The 15,967-nt window shown below is 46.0% G+C and overlaps 1 protein-coding gene across 1 annotated transcript; it reads right to left on the bottom strand.

Moving 5' to 3' along the window:
• Window positions 1-6,053: 6,053 nt before the first annotated feature.
• On the bottom strand, window positions 6,054-7,700 carry LOC123994254. Its single transcript, XM_046296794.1, has 4 exons — window positions 7,502-7,700; window positions 7,288-7,347; window positions 6,916-7,029; window positions 6,054-6,317 (listed from the first exon to the last, which is right to left on the bottom strand). Exons 1-4 carry the CDS (start codon window positions 7,634-7,636, stop codon window positions 6,174-6,176), a joined length of 453 nt encoding a protein of 150 aa, XP_046152750.1. The 5' UTR covers window positions 7,637-7,700; the 3' UTR covers window positions 6,054-6,173.
• Between the last annotated feature and the right edge of the window lie 8,267 nt (window positions 7,701-15,967).

The following is a 15,967-nucleotide window of genomic DNA, read 5'->3' as shown; positions in this document are numbered from 1 at the left end:
TAGATTTGCACAATGAGCGCTTGTCTTTATTTTGTATTATACTTGTATGTCAAATGTTTACATCTACTGAGCCCCCCCTGTATCTCTTAATAAATTATTAAATTATTGGACATGTTTAATCTCGCTCTTTCTTGTTCCTTTTTCAACATCCCTCTTTTTGTTTATTTCAGTCTCTTGATTTGATTTGTCTGGTTGCCGTGTGATTTGTCTGGTTACCGTGTGTAGCATGTTTTAAGATTGGAATCATGCTAAGTTTCTTCCACTCTAGGTTTCTTCCTGCCTTCTAAGGAGTTTTGTCATGTTTTGTCATTTATTATCTTGTCTTGTCCCTGTGCTTCCCATTCTATTCATTTCCCTCTGCTGGTCTTATTAGGTTCTTTCCCTCTTTCTATCCCTCTCTCTCCCCCTCCCTCTCTCACTCTCTCGCTCTCTCTTCTCTCTATCGTTCCGTTCCTGCTCCCAGCTGTTCCTATTCCCCTAATCAATCATTTAGTCTTCCCACACCTGTTCCCGATCCTTTCCCCCTGATTAGAGTCCCTATTTCTTCCTTTGTGTTCCGTTCCTGTCCTGTCGGTTCCTTGTCTAGAATTCACCGTGCTGTGTTTGTGTATCGCCCTGTCGTGTCGTGTTTTCCTCAGATGCTGCGTGGTGAGCAGGTGTCTGAGTCTGTCTGGTTCAAGTGCCTTCCCGAGGCAACCTGCTGTTCACCTGCTGTTCAAGATCGAGTCTCCAGTTTGTCCTCGTCATTTCGAGTGAAAGTTGTGTTTTTTGTTTGTATTTACTTTACTGGATTAAAGACTCTGTTTTCGCCAAGTCGCTTTTGGGTCCTCTTTCACCCGCATGACAGAAGGAACCGACCAAGGAATGGACCCAGCGACTTCAGACGCTCGTTACACTGCCGTCGAGATCCAAGGAGCCATGCTCGGCAGACACGAGCAGGAATTGTCTGCTGCTCGCCATGCCGTGGAGAACCTGGCCGCTCAGGTTTCCGACCTCTCTGGACAGTTCCAGAGTCTACGTCTCGTGCCACCTGTTACTTCCTGGCCTGCCGAGCCTCCAGAACCTAGGGTTAATAACCCACCTTGCTACTCCGGGCAGCCCACTGAGTGCCGCTCCTTTCTCACGCAGTGTGAGATTGTGTTCTCTCTCCAACCCAACACATACTCTAGAGAGAGCTCGGGTTGCTTACGTCATTTCACTCCTTACTGGCCGGGCTCGAGAATGGGGCACAGCTATCTGGGAGGCAAGGGCTGATTGCTCTAACAAGTTCCAGAACTTTAAAGAGGAGATGATTCGGGTTTTTGACCGTTCAGTTTTTGGTAGGGAGGCTTCTAGGGCCCTGGCTTCCTTATGCCAAGGTGAACGGTCCATAACGGATTATTCTATTGAGTTTCGCACTCTTGCTGCCTCTAGTGAGTGGAACGAGCCGGCGCTGCTCGCTCGTTTTCTGGAGGGACTCCACGCAGTGGTTAAGGATGAGATTCTCTCCCGGGAGGTTCCTTCAGATGTGGACTCTTTGATTGCTCTCGCCATCCGCATAGAACGACGGGTAGATCTTCGTCACCGGGCTCGTGGAAGAGAGCTCGCATCAACGGTGTTTCCCTGCTCCGCATCGCAACCATCTCCCTCCTCTGGCTCAGAGTCTGAGCCCATGCAGCTGGGAGGGATTCGCATCTCGACTAAGGAGAGGGAACGGAGGATCACCAACCGCCTGTGCCTCTATTGCGGAGTTGCTGGACATTTTGTTAATTCATGTCCAGTAAAAGCCAGAGCTCATCTGTAAGCGGAGGGCTACAGGTGAGCGCAACTACTCAAGTCTCTCCATCCAAATCCTGTACTACTTTGTCGGTCCATCTACGCTGGACCGGTTCGGGTGCTACATGTAGTGCCTTGATAGACTCTGGGGCTGAGGGTTGTTTCATGGACGAAGCATGGGTTCGGAAACATGACATTCCTTTCAGAGAGTTAGAGAAGCCTACGCCCATGTTCGCCTTAGATGGTAGTCATCTTCCCAGTATCAGATTTGAGACACTACCTTTAACCCTCACAGTATCTGGTAACCACAGTGAGACTATTTCTTTTTTGATTTTTCGTTCACCGTTTACACCTGTTGTTTTGGGTCATCCCTGGCTAGTATGTCATAATCCTTCTATTAATTGGTCTAGTAATTCTATCCTATCCTGGAATGTTTCTTGTCATGTGAAGTGTTTAATGTCTGCCATCCCTCCCGTTTCTTCTGTCCCTACTTCTCAGGAGGAACCTGGCGATTTGACAGGAGTGCCGGAGGAATATCATGATCTGCGCACGGTCTTCAGTCGGTCCCGAGCCAACTCCCTTCCTCCTCACCGGTCGTATGATTGTAGTATTGATCTCCTTCCGGGGACCACTCCTCCTCGGGGTAGACTATACTCTCTGTCGGCTCCCGAACGTAAGGCTCTCGAGGATTATTTGTCTGTGTCTCTTGACGCCGGTACCATAGTGCCTTCTTCCTCTCCGGCCGGGGCGGGGTTCTTTTTGTTAAGAAGAAGGACGGTACTCTGCGCCCCTGCGTGGATTATCGAGGGCTGAATGACATAACGGTTAAGAATCGTTATCCGCTTCCCCTTATGTCATCAGCCTTCGAGATTCTGCAGGGAGCCAGGTGCTTTACTAAGTTGGACCTTCGTAACGCTTACCATCTCGTGCGCATCAGAGAGGGGGACGAGTGGAAAACGGCGTTTAACACTCCGTTAGGGCATTTTGAGTACCGGGTTCTGCCGTTTGGTCTCGCCAATGCGCCAGCTGTTTTTCAGGCATTAGTTAATGATGTTCTGAGAGACATGCTGAACATCTTTGTTTTTGTCTATCTTGACGATATCCTGATTTTTTCTCCGTCACTCGAGATTCATGTTCAGCACGTTCGACGTGTTCTACAGCGCCTTTTAGAGAATTGTCTCTACGTAAAGTCTGAGAAGTGCTCTTTTCATGTCTCCTCCGTTACTTTTCTCGGTTCCGTTATTTCCGCTGAAGGCATTCAGATGGATTCCGCTAAGGTCCAAGCTGTCAGTGATTGGCCCGTTCCAAGGTCACGTGTCGAGTTGCAGCGCTTTTTAGGTTTCGCTAATTTCTATCGGCGTTTCATTCGTAATTTCGGTCAAGTTGCTGCCCCTCTCACAGCTCTTACTTCTGTCAAGACGTGTTTTAAGTGGTCCGGTTCCGCCCAGGGAGCTTTTGATCTTCTAAAAGAACGTTTTACGTCCGCTCCTATCCTCGTTACTCCTGACGTCACTAGACAATTCATTGTCGAGGTTGACGCTTCAGAGGTAGGCGTGGGAGCCATTCTATCCCAGCGCTTCCAGTCTGACGATAAGGTTCATCCTTGCGCTTATTTTTCTCATCGCCTGTCGCCATCTGAGCGCAACTATGATGTGGGTAACCGTGAACTGCTCGCCATCCGCTTAGCCCTAGGCGAATGGCGACAGTGGTTGGAGGGGGCGACCGTTCCTTTTGTCGTTTGGACAGACCATAAGAACCTTGAGTACATCCGTTCTGCCAAACGACTTAATGCCCGTCAAGCTCGTTGGGCGTTGTTTTTCGCTCGTTTCGAGTTTGTGATTTCTTACCGTCCGGGTAGCAAGAACACCAAGCCTGATGCCTTATCCCGTCTGTTTAGTTCTTCTGTGGCTTCTACTGATCCCGAGGGGATTCTTCCTTATGGGCGTGTTGTCGGGTTAACAGTCTGGGGAATTGAAAGACAGGTTAAGCAAGCACTCACGCACACTGCGTCGCCGCGCGCTTGTCCTAGTAACCTCCTTTTCGTTCCTGTTTCCACTCGTCTGGCTGTTCTTCAGTGGGCTCACTCTGCCAAGTTAGCTGGTCATCCCGGTGTTCGAGGCACTCTTGCGTCTATTCGCCAGCGCTTTTGGTGGCCGACTCAGGAGCGTGACACGCGCCGTTTCGTGGCTGCTTGTTCGGACTGCGCGCAGACTAAGTCGGGTAACTCTCCTCCTGCCGGTCGTCTCAGACCGCTCCCCATTCCTTCTCGACCATGGTCTCACATCGCCCTAGACTTCATTACCGGTCTGCCTTTGTCTGCGGGGAAGACTGTGATTCTTACGGTTGTCGATAGGTTCTCTAAGGCGGCACATTTCATTCCCCTCGCTAAACTTCCTTCCGCTAAGGAGACGGCACAAATCATTATCGAGAATGTATTCAGAATTCATGGCCTCCCGTTAGACGCCGTTTCAGACAGAGGCCCGCAATTCACGTCACAGTTTTGGAGGGAGTTCTGTCGTTTGATTGGTGCGTCCGTCAGTCTCTCTTCCGGGTTTCATCCCCAGTCTAACGGTCAAGCAGAGAGGGCCAATCAGACGATTGGTCGCATACTACGCAGCCTTTCTTTCAGAAACCCTGCGTCTTGGGCAGAACAGCTCCCCTGGGCAGAATACGCTCACAATTCGCTTCCTTCGTCTGCTACCGGGTTATCTCCGTTTCAGAGTAGTCTGGGTTACCAGCCTCCTCTGTTCTCATCCCAGCTTGCCGAGTCCAGCGTTCCCTCCGCTCAAGCGTTTGTCCAACGTTGTGAGCGCACCTGGAGGAGGGTGAGGTCTGCACTTTGCCGTTACAGGGCACAGACTGTGAGAGCCGCCAATAAACGCAGGATTAAGAGTCCAAGGTATTGTTGCGGCCAGAGAGTGTGGCTTTCCACTCGCAACCTTCCTCTTACGACAGCTTCTCGTAAGTTGACTCCGCGGTTCATTGGTCCGTTCCGTGTCTCCCAGGTCGTCAATCCTGTCGCTGTGCGACTGCTTCTTCCGCGACATCTTCGTCGCGTCCATCCTGTCTTCCATGTCTCCTGTGTCAAGCCCTTTCTTCGCACCCCCGTTCGTCTTCCCTCCCCCCTCCCGTCCTTGTCGAGAGCGCACCTATTTACAAGGTACATAAGATCATGGACATGCGTTCTCGGGACGGGGTCACCAATACTTAGTGGATTGGGAGGGTTACGGTCCTGAGGAGAGGAGTTGGGTTCCGTCTCGGGACGTGCTGGACCGTTCACTCATTGATGATTTCCTCCGTTGCCGCCAGGATTCCTCCTCGAGTGCGCCAGGAGGCGCTCGGTGAGTGGGGGGTACTGTCATGTTTTGTCATTTATTATCTTGTCTTGTCCCTGTGCTTCCCATTCTATTCGTTTCCCTCTGCTGGTCTTATTAGGTTCTTTCCCTCTTTCTATCCCTCTCTCTCCCCCTCCCTCTCTCACTCTCTCGCTCTCTCTTCTCTCTATCGTTCCGTTCCTGCTCCCAGCTGTTCCTATTCCCCTAATCAATCATTTAGTCTTCCCACACCTGTTCCCGATCCTTTCCCCTGATTAGAGTCCCTATTTCTTCCTTTGTGTTCCGTTCCTGTCCTGTCGGTTCCTTGTCTAGAATTCACCGTGCTGTGTTTGTGTATCGCCCTGTCGTGTCGTGTTTTCCTCAGATGCTGCGTGGTGAGCAGGTGTCTGAGTCTGTCTGGTTCAAGTGCCTTCCCGAGGCAACCTGCTGTTCACCTGCTGTTCAAGATCGAGTCTCCAGTTTGTCCTCGTCATTTCGAGTGAAAGTTGTGTTTTTTGTTTGTATTTACTTTACTGGATTAAAGACTCTGTTTTCGCCAAGTCGCTTTTGGGTCCTCTTTCACCCGCATGACAAGTTTTTCCTAGTCACGGTGCTTCTGCATTGCTTGTTCTTTGGGGTTTTAGGTTGGGTATCTGTAGAGCGCTTTGACAACTGCTGATGTAAAAAGGGCTTTATAGAATAAATGTGAATGATTGGTTGATGCTATAACGCCATGGCACTGCCACGAAGTTGACTTGTTCCACGATTTTCTCAGTGGTCCACACACGATACAGTATAATGTTAATGATTGTGTTTTACCAATTCTTTAGAGTGGAGACTGCCAGACATTTCAGTGATTCCACATTATAAAATGTAGTTTGAGGCTAGAGTCAGGAATAGGTCAAATCTAGAAAATCTTTGTTGAAGTAGTATCAACACTTAAACAATAAACCACATTTATATAAAAAAAAAAAATTCTTCCAATTAGTTAATTTATTCATAAATAGTTCAAAAATAAATGTCAAAGTACATTTAAATACAATTCAATAAATAATAATTTGTCATATTGGACTATGCACGGTCGAAAGATTCCCCTCAGTCCCCTCAAAGTGTTGGGGTCGTTTTGTGATGAGTGACAGAGTGGGGACGGGAATAGATGGCTTGGGCACAGTTGTAGAGGTTCATCAGGAGAGCGCGGAGCTGTTCCTCGTCTCCATTCTTCTTCATAGTGCAGTTGGAAGGGTGAATCTGGGGAGAAAACGGAACATTCCACTTAGAACCACAGACTAAAGAACCCAGAAGACTACCTTAGAACCCTAACTACTTCCACAAGGCTCATGGTGCATGTTGTTCAATACATCCTGTGTTAAGAAACACTATTTTGTGGATGAATCAAATAGTAATGCATTATGGGGGTGTTTTTCTGGACTAGGGTAAAGACAGTTTCATATACGCAGATTAAGAGCATTTCCATTAAAGAAAGTGCTTTTTAGTCCAGGACTAGGCTTCATCCATGTCTTGAACACCGCCATATACATTTAGTTACTTTTTATTTAATTTTTTATTTCTTTACAAATAATTGTTATGACCAAAAGTCAGAGTAGTTGTTACTGTTTGATTGACAAGAGCAGGGCTCTGTTCAAGTGGGAGCAACGTTACAAGATATAAATACGAAGTGTTGAACAGACATCTCTATTCGTTCATTTCTATCTGCGACAATTTGGATGTTTCACTGAATACGCCTAGCCTGGGTACCGGTCTGTTGGTGTCATCATACCCCTTTAGATGTGCGACCCATAGTAGAGTACACCCTCAACCAAGTTAATTTGTCTGAATGAGTCCTTACCTTATTGTACTGCTCCAGCACTCTGCTGATTGTCTCTACGTTGTTGTCTGAAGTCCCGTACTGCGTTTTGTTTATGTTAGACAGAATCGTCTCCGCTATGCAGAAATCTTTAGGCTGGAATTTGAGATTATAATTATTGATTGTTGTATGATGAATCTGTTGCTGTAATGGCTAAAATAGCCTGTAGAAAATTCTAAAATAGACTAAGGAGCACTTTCAATGGTGAATCTCCATTGAACATAGTTTTAGTTCTCTAGGACTAGGCTTTATCTGCGTCTGCTAAATGACTTAAATGTAAATGTACATGTAAATGTCTGTGGAAACCTGCACACTGTCTATCATGTTTTCATCAAGAATATAGATGCAACTTACCCCGTGTAACTTGCAGCGATCTTGATTGAATTCCGCTGGCACTAGATGGTTCAAAAGGGCCTGAAAGGATGACCAAACGTCACAATAGTTAAATATCTTCATGACGCCTTTTCATTTTTAACAAGAGACTTTCTAATCAGATAGAGCAGTGCAACATTTGATAACACTGTAGATACAATGTAGTATTGTACTTGTCATATTTCAATCTTCTTACCTCCGGGCCTTCATTGAGCGTCTTGTTAGCCTCTTTCATGATCCCCTGCAGTAGATGAATCTCATCAGGTGTCTTAGTGGGCGCAGTGAAGACCAGCACAAATGCAAAGGAGAAGAGGAGAGCGAGAGTCTTCATGGCTTTACAGTAGTAGTAGTAGTTGTAGGAATAGCAGGCTTGATACTGTCTCGGGGTGAAGAAGGTTCAAATGTGACTGACTTGCAGCATCAAACACAGGCCTCTTATATTGTCACTAGACGCTGACACCCTCACAGAACCCACTAGATAGAGATCACTACGTCACAGCTACAATTCTGATGATCAGCAACCAGGATGTCCTGGATACAAAGGATTGGATTCTAAAATGCTATATATATATTTGCACATTTGTGTCTTTTACCCCTTTTTCTCCCCAATTTCGTTGTATCTAATTGGTAGTAGTTACAGTCTTGTCTCATTGCTGCAACTCCCGTATGGACTCGGGAGAGGCGAAGGTCAAGAGCTATGCATCCTCCGAAACACAACCCAACCAAGCCGCACTTCTTCTTGACACAATCCCACATCCAACCCGGAAGCCATGCTGCGTCGGAGGAAACACCGTACACCTGGCGACCTGGTCAGGGTGCACACAGCGCCCGGCCCGCCACGGGAGTCGCTAAGAGACAAGAATATCCCTTGCGGCCAAACCCTCCCTAATCCAGACAACGCTGGGCCACATTGGGCGCCGCCTGGTTCTCCCGGTCGTGGCCGGCTGCGACAGAGCCTAGGCGCGGTCAAAAGTTTAGAACACTCACTCATTCAAGCGTGTTACTTTATTTTTACTATGTTCTACATTGTAGAATAATAATGAAGACATCAAAACTATGAAACAACACATGTGGAATCATCAAGTGTTACAGAAATCAAAGTATATTTTAGATTTGAGATTCCACAAAGTAGCCACCTTCTGCCTTGATGACAGCTTTGCACACTCTTGGTATTCTCTCAACCAGCTTCACCTGGAATGTTTTTCCCAACAGTCTTGAAGGAGTTCCCACATATGCTGAGCACTTTTTGGCTGCTTTTCCTTCACTCTGCGGTCTGACTCATCCCAAACCATCTCAATTTTGTTGAGGTTGGGAATTGTGGAGGCCAGGTCATCTGATGCAGCACTCCATCACTCTCCTTCTTGGTCAAATAGCCCTCACACAGCCTGTAGGTGTGTTGGGTTATTGTCCTGTTGAAAAACAAATGATAATCCCACTAAGCGCAAACCAGATGGGTTTGCGTATCGCTACGGAAGGCTGTGGTAGCCATGCTGGTTAAGTGTAAATAATAATAAATCACAGACAGTGTCACCAGCAAAGCACCCCCACACCATTACACCTCCTCCTCCATGCTTCACGGTGGGAAATACACATGCAGAGATTGTCCGTTCACCCAAATACCCGTTCACCCATTCACCCAAATACCAAATATCCACCAGCCTATTGTCCATTGCTTCTGTTTCTTATGCCAAGCAAGTCTCTTCTTCTTATTAGTTTCCTTTAGTAGTGGTTTCTTTGCAGCAATTTTACCATGAAGTCCTGATTCACACAGTCTCCTCTGAACAGTTGATGTTGAGATGTGTCTGTTATGTGAACTCTGTGAAGCATTTATTTGGACTGCAAGTTCTGAAGCTGGTAACTCTAATGAACTTATCCTCTGCAGCAGAGGCAACTCTGGGTCTTCCATTCCTGTGGCAGTCCTCATTAGAGCCAGTTTCATCATAGCTCTTGATGATTTTTGCGACTGCACTTGAAATGTTCCGTATTGACTGACCTTCATGTCTTAATGTAATGATGGACTGTCATTTCTCTTTTCTTATTTGAGCTGTTCTTGCCATAATATGGACATGGACTTTTAACAAATAGGGCTATCTTCTGTATACCACCCCTATCTTGTCACAACACAACTGATTGGCTCAAACGCATTAAGGAAAGAAATTCCACAAATTCACTTTTAAGAAGGCACACCTGTTAATTGAAATGCATTCCAGGTGACAACCTCATGAAGCTGGTTGAGAGTGCCAAGAGTGTGCAAAGCTGTCATCAAGGCAAAGGGTGGCTATTTGAATATTCTCAAATCGAAAATAGTATTTTTCCTAATAATTTTTTGTCTACTACATGATTCCATGTGTGTTATTTCATAGTTTTGATATCTTCACTATTATTCTACAAAGTAGAAAATACAAAAAATTATATAAAATCCTTGAATTAGTGGGTGTTCTGAAACTTTTGACCGGTAGTTTATGTAATATTTCAGTTAATTATTTTATATAACATTTCTAAACATAAAAGAACTGTCTTCGTGTCATCATTTTGGGGTATTGTGTGTAGATCGATGAGGGAAAAATACCCTTTAATCCACAATTTGAGGTAGACCTGCCTGCGTAACGCTAGTGGGATGTTCAAAGAGAAGAGTGGAGATAGCATCTTGCTGTCTAAACCTTCGGCAGGATACTGACAAGGCAAGGGGATATTCTTCAACAGAATATGACTAAATACCACGCGATAATTTCATCAGATTTCATCACGGAATCAAAGAGTAAATTGATGAGTGTGTGAAGAAGGAACCTGCTGATGTCATAAAATCTGTTGGAATTATGTTGATAATTCAGTCAACCATTACTAACTGAAATATCAGGCAATATGCTTTAGGGATTTATCAAAACTACTGATCCTTCAGTATTGGTCGAAATGGCACCAACTACACCATGTTGATGACTGTTAATTAAATAAATGCTCTGTTGTCGATGCTGCTGTTTCAGAGTGAGTGTGTATGAGATTGTTATCTCTATTGCATCCTGTCAAAGATTAGAGTCAGGACTCAACCCTGCTGTAGCTTTAAAAGGGCAATCTTCAATTGCTACATATAATTTTGGACTTGTGGATTAATGATATGTACCTATTGATTCTTGAAGATTATACCTTATAAAAGCCTCATGAGCTTAGTTCATCTGTCGTACCCCATCAGAACCCAAAGTATAAGCTTGTTTTACTCCAATGTTTGTAAACAAAGTAAATGTAAACAAACACTTTACAGCCTAAAAACATGGTTCAAAGGATAATGTTGATACCATGGATGGTCAGTCTTTGCATCTTTGCATCCATATCTCTGTCTATGAATTTGAGAGTGGTTACATTTCTCCAGTGGGGGACGGGGTGCGGGACTGGGGATGGGGGCTGGGGGACGGGGACGGGGGGCGGGGGACGGGGACGGGGTGCGGGACGGGGATGGGGGCTGGGGGGCGGGGGACGGGGGACGCTTGAACTGCTGATTGCCACTTTAACAGTAACCAATATGTTTATTTATTTTACCTTTATTTAACTAGGCAAGTCAGTTAAGAACAAATTCTTATTTACAATGACGGCCTAGGAACAGTGGGTTAACTGCCTGTTCAGGGGCAGAACGACAGATTTGTACCTTGTCAGCTCGGGGATATGAGCACATGGATATATACCACCTGAGGGCGGCCCGTCAGGAAGTCCAGGATCCAGTTGCAGAGGGAGGTGTTTAGTCCCAGGGTCCTTAGCTTAGTGATGAGCTTTGAGGGCACTATGGTGTTGAACACTGAGCTGTTATCAATGAATAGCATTCTCACATAAGTGTTCCTTTTGTGCAGGTGGGAAAGGGCAGTGTGGAGTGCGATTGAGATTGCGTCATCTGTGGATCTGTTGGGGCGGTATGCGAATTGGAGTGGGTCTAGGGATTCCGGGATGATGGTGTTGATGTGAGCCATGACTAGCATTTCAAAGCACTTCCTGGCAACCAGACTGTCTGGGTGTGGATAGCTTCCTACAGTGCCTTAGAAATGTATTCTAAACGGTAAAGAATGGTTGACTGAATTATCACATTTTATGACATCAGAAGTTTGTTTTATGACATCAGCAGGTTCCTTCTTCACATACTCATCAATTTACTCTTTGATTCCGTGATGAAATCCAATGATTGGACCCTGATCTCTCTTTTGACGAACATATCAAGACTGTTTCAAGGTCAGCTTTTTTCCATCTACGTTAACATTGCAAAAATCTGAAACTTTCTGTCCAAAAATGATGCAGAAAAATTAATCCATGCTTTTGTTACTAGGTTAGACTACCGCATTGCTCTACTTTCCGGCTACCTGGATAAAGCACTAAATAAACTTCAGTTAGTGATAAATACGGCTGCTAGAATCCTGACTAGAACCAAAATATTTGATCATATTACTCCAGTGCTAACCTCCCTACACTGGCTTCCTGTCAAGGCAAGGGCTGATTTCAAGGTTTTACTGCTAACCTACAAAGCATTACATGGGCTTGCTCCTACCTACCTCTCTGATTTGGTCCTGCCGTACATACCTACACGTACGCTACGGTCACAAGACGCAGGCCTCCTAATTGTCCCTAGAATTTCTAAGCAAACAGCTGGAGGCAGGGCTTTCTCCTATAGAGCTCCATTTTTATGGAATGGTCTGCCTACCCATGTTAGAGACGCAGACTCGGTCTCAACCTTTAAGTCTTTACTGAAGACTCATCTCTTCAGTGGGTCATATGATTGAGTGTAGTCTGGCCCAGGAGTGGGAAGGTGAACGGAAAGGCTCTGGAGCAACGAACCACACTTGCTGTCTCTGCCTGGCCGGTTCTCCTGTTCACCGGACGTGCTACCTGTCCCAGACCTGCTGTTTTCAACTCTCTAGAGACAGCAGGAGTGGTAGAGATACTCTTAATGATCGGCTATGAAAAGCCAACTGACATTTACTTCTGAGGTGCTGACTTGCTGCATCCTCGACAACTACTGTGATTATTATTATTTGACCATGCTTGTCATTTATGAACATTTGAACATCTTGGCCATGTTCTGTTATAATCTCCACCCGGCACAGCCAGAAGAGGACTGGTCACCCCTTTTATAGCCTGGTTCCTCTCTAGGTTTCTTCCTAGGTTTTGGCCTTTCTAGGGAGTTTGTCCTAGCCACCGTGCTTCTACACCTGCATTGCTTGCTGTTTGGGGTTTTAGGCTGGGTTCCTGTACAGCACTTTGAGATATCAGCTGATATAGAAGGGCTATATAAATAAATTTGATTTGATTTGAAATTATCTCGTGGTATTTAGTAGTATTCTGTTGAAGAATATCCTCTTGCCTTGTCAGTATCCTGCCGAAGGTTTAGACAGCAAGATGTTATCTCCACTCTTCTCTTTGAACATCCCACCAGTGTTACGCAGGCAGGTCTACCTCAAACTGTTGTTTGTGTCCCAAATATATATATATATATATATATATATATATATATATATATATATATATATATATATATATATATATATATTGGATATATAAAGAAATACAAATTACAAATTGAACAGATACATCCTTTTATCCCCCTATACTTATTGAAATACCTTCCTCCCATTAACAACAAAAGCAGCATACATACAAAAATCAAATAAATGTAACATACAATTGGAAATAATGATATATAAATATACATATTTGTACATGTTTATACACTACATTTAACATTACATTTAAGTCATTTAGCGACTTACAAATTGGTGCATTCACCTTATGACAACCAGTGGAACAGTCACTTTACAATAGTGCATCTAAATCTTAAAGGGGGGGGGGTGAGAGGGATTTCTTATCCTATCCTAGGTATTCCTTAAAGAGGTGGGGTTTCAGGTGTCTCCGGAAGGTGGTGATTGACTCCGCTTGTTATGCAGGTGAATGAGGACCCAAAAGCGACTTGGCGAAAACAGAGTCTTTATTCCAGTAAAGGAAATAGGCAATACTCCTAGACAAATCGGAGCAGAAAACAAAACATAAAAACTAATTCCACTCGTAGTGACGAGGACAGACTGGAGACTCGACCATAAACTGTAGGTTGCCTCTGGAAGGCACCGACCGTAGCAGACTCAGACACCTGCTCACACGCAGCATCTGAGGGAAACAAGACACGACAGGGCGAGACAAAGACACAGCATGGCGAACAATATACAAGGATCCGACAGGACAGAAACGGAAAACAAGGGGAGAAATAGGGACTCTAATCAGAGGACAAGATAGGGAACAGGTGTGGAAAGACTAAATGAGTGAGTAGGAGAATGAGGAACAGCTGGGAGCAGGAACGGAACGATAGAGAGAGGAGAGAGAGGGAGGGCGAGAGAGAGGGATAGAAAAAGGGAAAGAACCTAATAAGACCAGCAGGGGGAAACGAACAGAAGGGAAAGCATAAAGACAAGACAATATAAGACAAAACATGACAGTACCCCCCCACTCACCGAGCGCCTCCTGGCGCACTCGAGGAGGAATCCTGGCGGCAACGGAGGAAATCATCAATCAGCGAACGGTCCAGCACGTCCCGAGACGGAACCCAACTCCTCTCCTCAGGACCGTAACCCTCCCAATCCACTAAGTATTGGTGACCCCGTCCCCGAGAACGCATGTCCATGATCCTACGTACCTTGTAAATAGGTGCGCTCTCGACAAGGACGGGGGGGGGGAAGAGCCCACTGAAGAACAGCCAGACGAGTAGAAACAGGAACGAAAAGAAGGTTACTAGGACAAGCGCGCGGCGACGCAGTGTGCGTGAGTGCTTGCTTAACCTGTCTTTCAATTCCCCAGACTGTCAACCCGACAACACGCCCATAAGGAAGAATCCCCTCGGGATCAGTAGAAGCCACAGAAGAACTAAAGAGACGGGATAAGGCATCAGGCTTGGTGTTCTTACTACCCGGACGGTAAGAAATCACAAACTCGAAACGAGCGAAAAACAACGCCCAACGAGCTTGACGTGCATTAAGTCGTTTGGCAGAACGGATGTACTCAAGGTTCTTATGGTCTGTCCAAACGACAAAAGGAACGGTCGCCCCTCCAACCACTGTCGCCATTCGCCTAGGGCTAAGCGGATGGCGAGCAGTTCGCGGTTACCCACATCATAGTTGCGTTCCGATGGCGACAGGCGATGAGAAAAATAAGCGCAAGGATGAACCTTATCATCAGACTGGAAGCGCTGGGATAGAATGGCTCCCACGCCTACCTCTGAAGCGTCAACCTCGACAATGAATTGTTTAGTGACGTCAGGAGTAACGAGGATAGGAGCGGACGTAAAACGTTCTTTGAGAAGATCAAAAGCTCCCTGGGCGGAACCGGACCACTTAAAACACGTCTTGACAGAAGTAAGAGCTGTGAGAGGGGCAGCAACTTGACCGAAATTACGAATGAAACGCCGATAGAAATTAGCGAAACCTAGAAAGCGCTGCAACTCGACACGTGACCTTGGAACGGGCCACTCACTGACAGCTTGGACCTTAGCGGGATCCATCTGAATGCCTTCAGCGGAAATAACAGAACCGAGAAAAGTGACGGAGGAGACATGAAAAGAGCACTTCTCAGCCTTCACGTAGAGACAATTCTCTAAAAGGCGCTGGAGTACACGTCGAACGTGCTGAACATGAATCTCGAGTGACGGTGAAAAAATCAGGATATCGTCAAGGTAGACAAAAACAAAGATGTTCAGCATGTCTCTCAGAACATCATTAACTAATGCCTGAAAAACAGCTGGCGCATTGGCGAGACCAAACGGCAGAACCCGGTACTCAAAATGCCCTAACGGAGTGTTAAACGCCGTTTTCCACTCGTCCCCCTCTCTGATGCGCACGAGATGGTAAGCGTTACGAAGGTCCAACTTAGTAAAGAACCTGGCTCCCTGCAGAATCTCGAAGGCTGATGACATAAGGGGAAGCGGATAACGATTCTTAACCGTTATGTCATTCAGCCCTCGATAATCCACGCAGGGGCGCAGAGTACCGTCCTTCTTCTTAACAAAAAAAAACCCCGCCCCGGCAGGGGAGGAAGAAGGCACTACGGTGCCGGCGTCAAGAGACACAGACAAATAATCCTCGAGAGCCTTACGTTCGGGAGCCGACAGAGAGTATAGTCTACCCCGAGGAGGAGTGGTCCCGGGAAGGAGATCAATACTACAATCATACGACCGGTGAGGAGGAAGGGAGTTGGCTCTGGACCGACTGAAGACCGTGCGCAGATCATGATATTCCTCCGGCACTCCTGTCAAATCGCCAGGTTCCTCCTGAGAAGTGGGGACAGAAGAAACGGGAGGGATAGCAGACATTAAACACTTCACATGACAAGAAACGTTCCAGGATAGGATAGAATTACTAGACCAATTAATAGAAGGATTATGACATACTAGCCAGGGATGACCCAAAACAACAGGTGTAAAGGTGAACGAAAAATCAAAAAGGAAATAGTCTCACTGTGGTTACCAGATACTGTGAGGGTTAAAGGTAGTGTCTCATATCTGATACTGGGGAGATGACTACCATCTAAGGCGAACATGGGCGTAGGCTTCTCTAACTGTCTGAAAGGAATGTCATGTTTCCGAGCCCATACTTCGTCCATAAAACAACCCTCAGCCCCAGAGTCTATCAAGGCACTGCATGTAGCACCC

Source organism: Oncorhynchus gorbuscha, linkage group LG13 (genome assembly GCF_021184085.1).
Source record: "Oncorhynchus gorbuscha isolate QuinsamMale2020 ecotype Even-year linkage group LG13, OgorEven_v1.0, whole genome shotgun sequence".
Classification (NCBI taxonomy): domain Eukaryota; kingdom Metazoa; phylum Chordata; class Actinopteri; order Salmoniformes; family Salmonidae; genus Oncorhynchus; species Oncorhynchus gorbuscha.
This window is presented reverse-complemented; position numbering and strand designations above follow the sequence as displayed.

Coding starts and splice junctions, on each gene's coding strand:
- LOC123994254 (XM_046296794.1), bottom strand. CDS start 7,636: ATGAAGACTCTCGCTCTCCTCTTCTCCTTTGCATTTGTGCTGGTCTTC. Junction 7,030..7,287: donor ATCGCTGCAAGTTACACGGG/GTAAGTTGCATC, acceptor CTCAAATTCCAG/CCTAAAGATTTCTGCATAGC. Junction 6,318..6,915: donor TGCTGGAGCAGTACAATAAG/GTAAGGACTCAT, acceptor TTTTCTCCCCAG/ATTCACCCTTCCAACTGCAC.